General features: G+C 40.4%; 1 protein-coding gene across 1 annotated transcript in view; it reads right to left on the bottom strand.

The window, feature by feature from the left end:
- Positions 1-504: 504 nt before the first annotated feature.
- Positions 505-4,197, bottom strand: part of LOC143041829 (uncharacterized) — an 8,625-nt gene continuing 4,932 nt past the window's right edge. The window contains exon 3 of the mRNA XM_076213920.1: positions 505-1,122. Coding sequence (XP_076070035.1) covers positions 505-1,122 — 618 coding nt within the window. The remainder of the gene's footprint in view (positions 1,123-4,197) is intronic.

The following is a 4,197-nucleotide window of genomic DNA, read 5'->3' as shown; positions in this document are numbered from 1 at the left end:
CCTTTGGTATATGTGTGTATGTATGTACTTTGTTGACGTCAGAATCTCGTATCTATTTCCGTAATACGCTTACGGCAATGAAGGGTTATGAGTAATCTTAACTTGACCCCTCTCACACTGGGTGGTACTTTACATTTATTCTGGTGGTTGCCAGGCGATTTCATTCATCACCGTGGCACCATCTCGACAAGGACAAGCTACATACAACGAGGATTCTCTTTATTTACATTATGGCTGTCGTCAGGTGATTTTATTCAGCAAAGGTTAACACTTCGTTATATAAACCGAAGAAAATTTACATAGTATTTTGTATCTCCATGACTTCTTCCAGTTGTTTTTATTCAGCTGAGGGAAGGATCATTTAAGATCTAAAGTCGTAGTGGTCGATATCAAGCGACGTTTCAGAACCGACAGTTGATGAAAATTCCAGGAATATCATCTAATGGCCCGAGAGTCTAGTTTCAGTCTCCTTTGGGTAATAGGAGGTCATTAGAGGCGGAGCGTTCATCCAGTTCGAAGGGCCCGAAGAGTGCGCCATCGGAGGAGACGCTGGAAAGGGTCCACCGTAAGAAGAGCCCTCAGAATCTCCTTCGAGGATTCGCTCAGTCGGTTCCAGACCCTGAAATCCTTGAGGGCTTCGTCTCCCTCCACCCACAGCTTGTAAAAGCGGTTCTCGAGTTCGGGACTCTTCCAGGGCTTCCTTCCGTTGATCTTGGTGAAGAGGGTCATGCCGCAGGACCACAAATCCGCCGGAGGACCCGAGTATTTGGAGTAGGCGAGGATCTCGGGGGCTATGTACGCCATTGCCCCAACGCATCGTCTGAAAAGGACCTCTTTCTTCTCGACGATGTAGATCCTAGCGATACCGAAGTCGGCAACCTTGAGGACCTTTTGCTCCGTTAGAAGGAGGTTCTTCGGTTTCAGGTCTCGGTGCACGACTCCTCTGGAGTGCAGATACTCGACTGCCTCCATCAGCTGACCGAAGAGTCTGTGGGCTTCCTCTTCGTTGATGCGGCCACAGACGTTGAAGACAGTTCCTCTTGCACAGTATTCCAAACACAGAACGGTTTTCTTGAGCGTCCTCTTGAAGCAGATTAGCTGGACGACGTTGCTGTGTTGGATCTGTCAGTGGATGAACGCCTCCCCAGGAGACGCCAACAGGAAGAACCGCTGAAGAATCTTATGGGCGACTAGTTCCTCCGAAGTCATATTCTTCATGAGAACGACCTTCCCGAAGGCTCCTCTTCCAAGAAATTTGACCTCGCACCAGTCCGAGGAAAACAGGTAGGTCTCTGCCTTCTTCTTGTATTCCTGTAGAATTTCCTCCCTCGGGATTCTGGTGACGAGTTCCTTGAAGCCTTCCTCTTAGGGTGTTTCTTCGGAGGAACCTTGTTTGCTTCGTTTCCTGTCGCAGCATTTCTTCATTTTTTTTTTTTCGAAAACCATTGCCGAAGTCGTCTGAAGCGTGAAGTCAAGAAAGCCATTGTAAAAAAGAAACCCAATCTTCTAAAGTTACTGTGGCAGCCATGGAACGCATATTTATCCAAGAAGTCTAATGCAGATTGTATTATGAACGTTGTATGAATAGCGAAAAGCGAATGATGTTGAAATAATCTTAACATGTGATACATATTCTGAAATATGAAAATTGATGTATTCTTTTAATAAGCTTACAAATATATATATACATTCTCTTTGAAATTCATATGAATTACAAAACTGGAGTGAACTTCTAATATCTTTATCCTGAATTGTCTGGTCTTAAATAAGGAAAACAGTACATGGCCTTACTAAAGTTATAAGTAATTTTTACACTCTCTCTCACTTTCTTTCTCTGACAATTTCTGTTTGGTTTGTACGTTTATGATAAATATATACACACCTATATCCATGTGTGTGTGTGTGTGTGTATGTGTCTGTGTGTGTACGTATGAATGTTTGTGTATGTATGTATGTATGTACGTATGCATGAGTGTGTGTGTGTATGTAATGTATGTATATATATATATGTATGTATGTACGTATGCATGAGTGTGTGTGTGTATGTAATGTATGTATATATATATATGTATGTATGTACGTATGCATGTATGTATATATGTATGTATGTATGTATGTATGTATGTATATATGTATGTATGTATGTATGTATGTATGTATGTATGTATGTATGTATGTATGTATGTATGTATGTATGTATGTAAATATGTGTATGTATGTATGTATGTATGTATGTATGTATGTATGTATGTATGTATGTATGTATGTATGTATGTATGTATGTATGTATGTATGTGTGTATGTATGTATATATGTATGTATGTTTGTATGTATACATATGTATGTATGTATGTATGTATGTATGTATGTATGTATGTATGTACGTATTTCCGTATGTATGTACGTATGCATGCATGTAAACACACGTGCCTATATATGTATGTGAGTATGAATATATTCATTTATATGCTGCATGTATGACGTGTCTCCTTTGTGGAGAGAGGGACCTTCTTCAAAGCCTTGGGAATGAGTTGCTCAGTCAGTGACGTGGATCAGCTTGCCTAGACCAAGGGGGAACAACCTCTCAGAGGTCAATTCCCTCGTGAGTCTGCGGTGTCTGCCTCTTCAGGCAAAGGCCAAGGGAGGGGAAACCGAGATCGAACCAGTAACACCTCGCGTGGGCTGGATGTTCATTATTTCACTGATCAAGATTTCTTAAGGGTCCAACTAATGATGACAAGTAATAATAATAATAATAATAATAATAATAATATATATATATATATATATATATATATATACATACATATATATATATATATATATATATATACATACATATATATATATATATATATATATATATATATATTATGAATTAGTTCCATTTTGTATATTCATGGTGGGGGCCTTCCCCTTTATATAAAAGGATTCTAGAATATCCAATCAGTGGCTGTCATTGGCAGAGTCGAGGATCTGAGTATCGTCGACTAAGATCTGCCTGGACAATTGGGTATTATGTGTCTGAAACATGTTTCTTTGGGGGTCCGTTCTGTAAGGGTCCAGTCACACCAAGCTTACGCCCTGTTTCCGACCACCGGCGACCAGGCTGATTTGTGCTCTTCCTCTGTTTATGAAGAGAATTCAAGACAAAGAAGGATTTGGAATGAATCTCTTTCCCCGTCACGAAGATGAATACGAAGTAGCCACCTGGCGCTAACCATCAGTGAGAGGAACAAAAATGCCACCGTACAAGGTGGTCGGAAACAGGTCGTGAGCTTAGTGCAGTGTTTCTTAACCTGGGTTCGATCGAACCCCAGGGGTTCGGTGAGTCAGTTTCCGGGGTTCGATGGTTCGGCGGTTCGGCGGTTCGGCGGTTCGGCGGTTCGGCGGTTCGGCGGTTCGGCGGTTCGGCGGTTCGGCGGTTCGGCGGTTCGGCGGTTCGGCGGTTCGGCGGTTCGGCGCATTTCTGAAATTGTCTCTGAGAGGCAACGGCAAAAGTCACATTGATTTGCAGTAAATATTCATTATGTTTTTGTTTTATGTGAAATTCATGTTTTGTTGGTGGATTTGTTCTTTGAACACAGTGATTTCGTGTGCAAATGATCCATGGTACAGTTTGTGCACTAACACAGTATATAGTTCCTATGTTTTGAATTTGAAGAAAAAAAACACATTTTATTTTTCCAACTACGAAGGGTTCGATGAATGCATGTATGAAACTTGCGGGGTTCAGTACTTCCAACAAGGTTAAGAACCACTGGCTTAGTGTGACTGGGACTTAGTGGTAAGTGAGTCGTCTTCAATGACGACAACTTCTCTTAGCACGAATAGGATTTGGAACTAATTGCATAATGAAATAGAATAAAATAGAATATAATGAAACAAAATAACAGATAAATTAGATAGAATAAGAAATTGCAGTAGATACAGACATGCGGTAGAAACTGTCTCCCTGACCTTATGTCTCAGACCTTAACGTCTTAATCTATGACTACAAATTGTGACCATCTTGAGACATTTGATTACTTTGTTCTGGATAACAACAGACGATTTTGTTCAACATAGTGAGAATCCTTAACATATCAAGGAGCCAGCAATACCAGAACGCATTGTAAAATAATTCAATTTAGATATTATATGTATCTTTTTATACATAAGATAAATAACTATACTTCGGAAAAGGCTAAGAACTTA

The sequence above is a fragment of the Oratosquilla oratoria genome, chromosome 3, assembly GCF_046742065.1.
Source record: "Oratosquilla oratoria isolate Oo_2021 chromosome 3, ASM4674206v1, whole genome shotgun sequence".
Classification (NCBI taxonomy): Eukaryota; Metazoa; Arthropoda; class Malacostraca; order Stomatopoda; family Squillidae; genus Oratosquilla; species Oratosquilla oratoria.
This window is presented reverse-complemented; position numbering and strand designations above follow the sequence as displayed.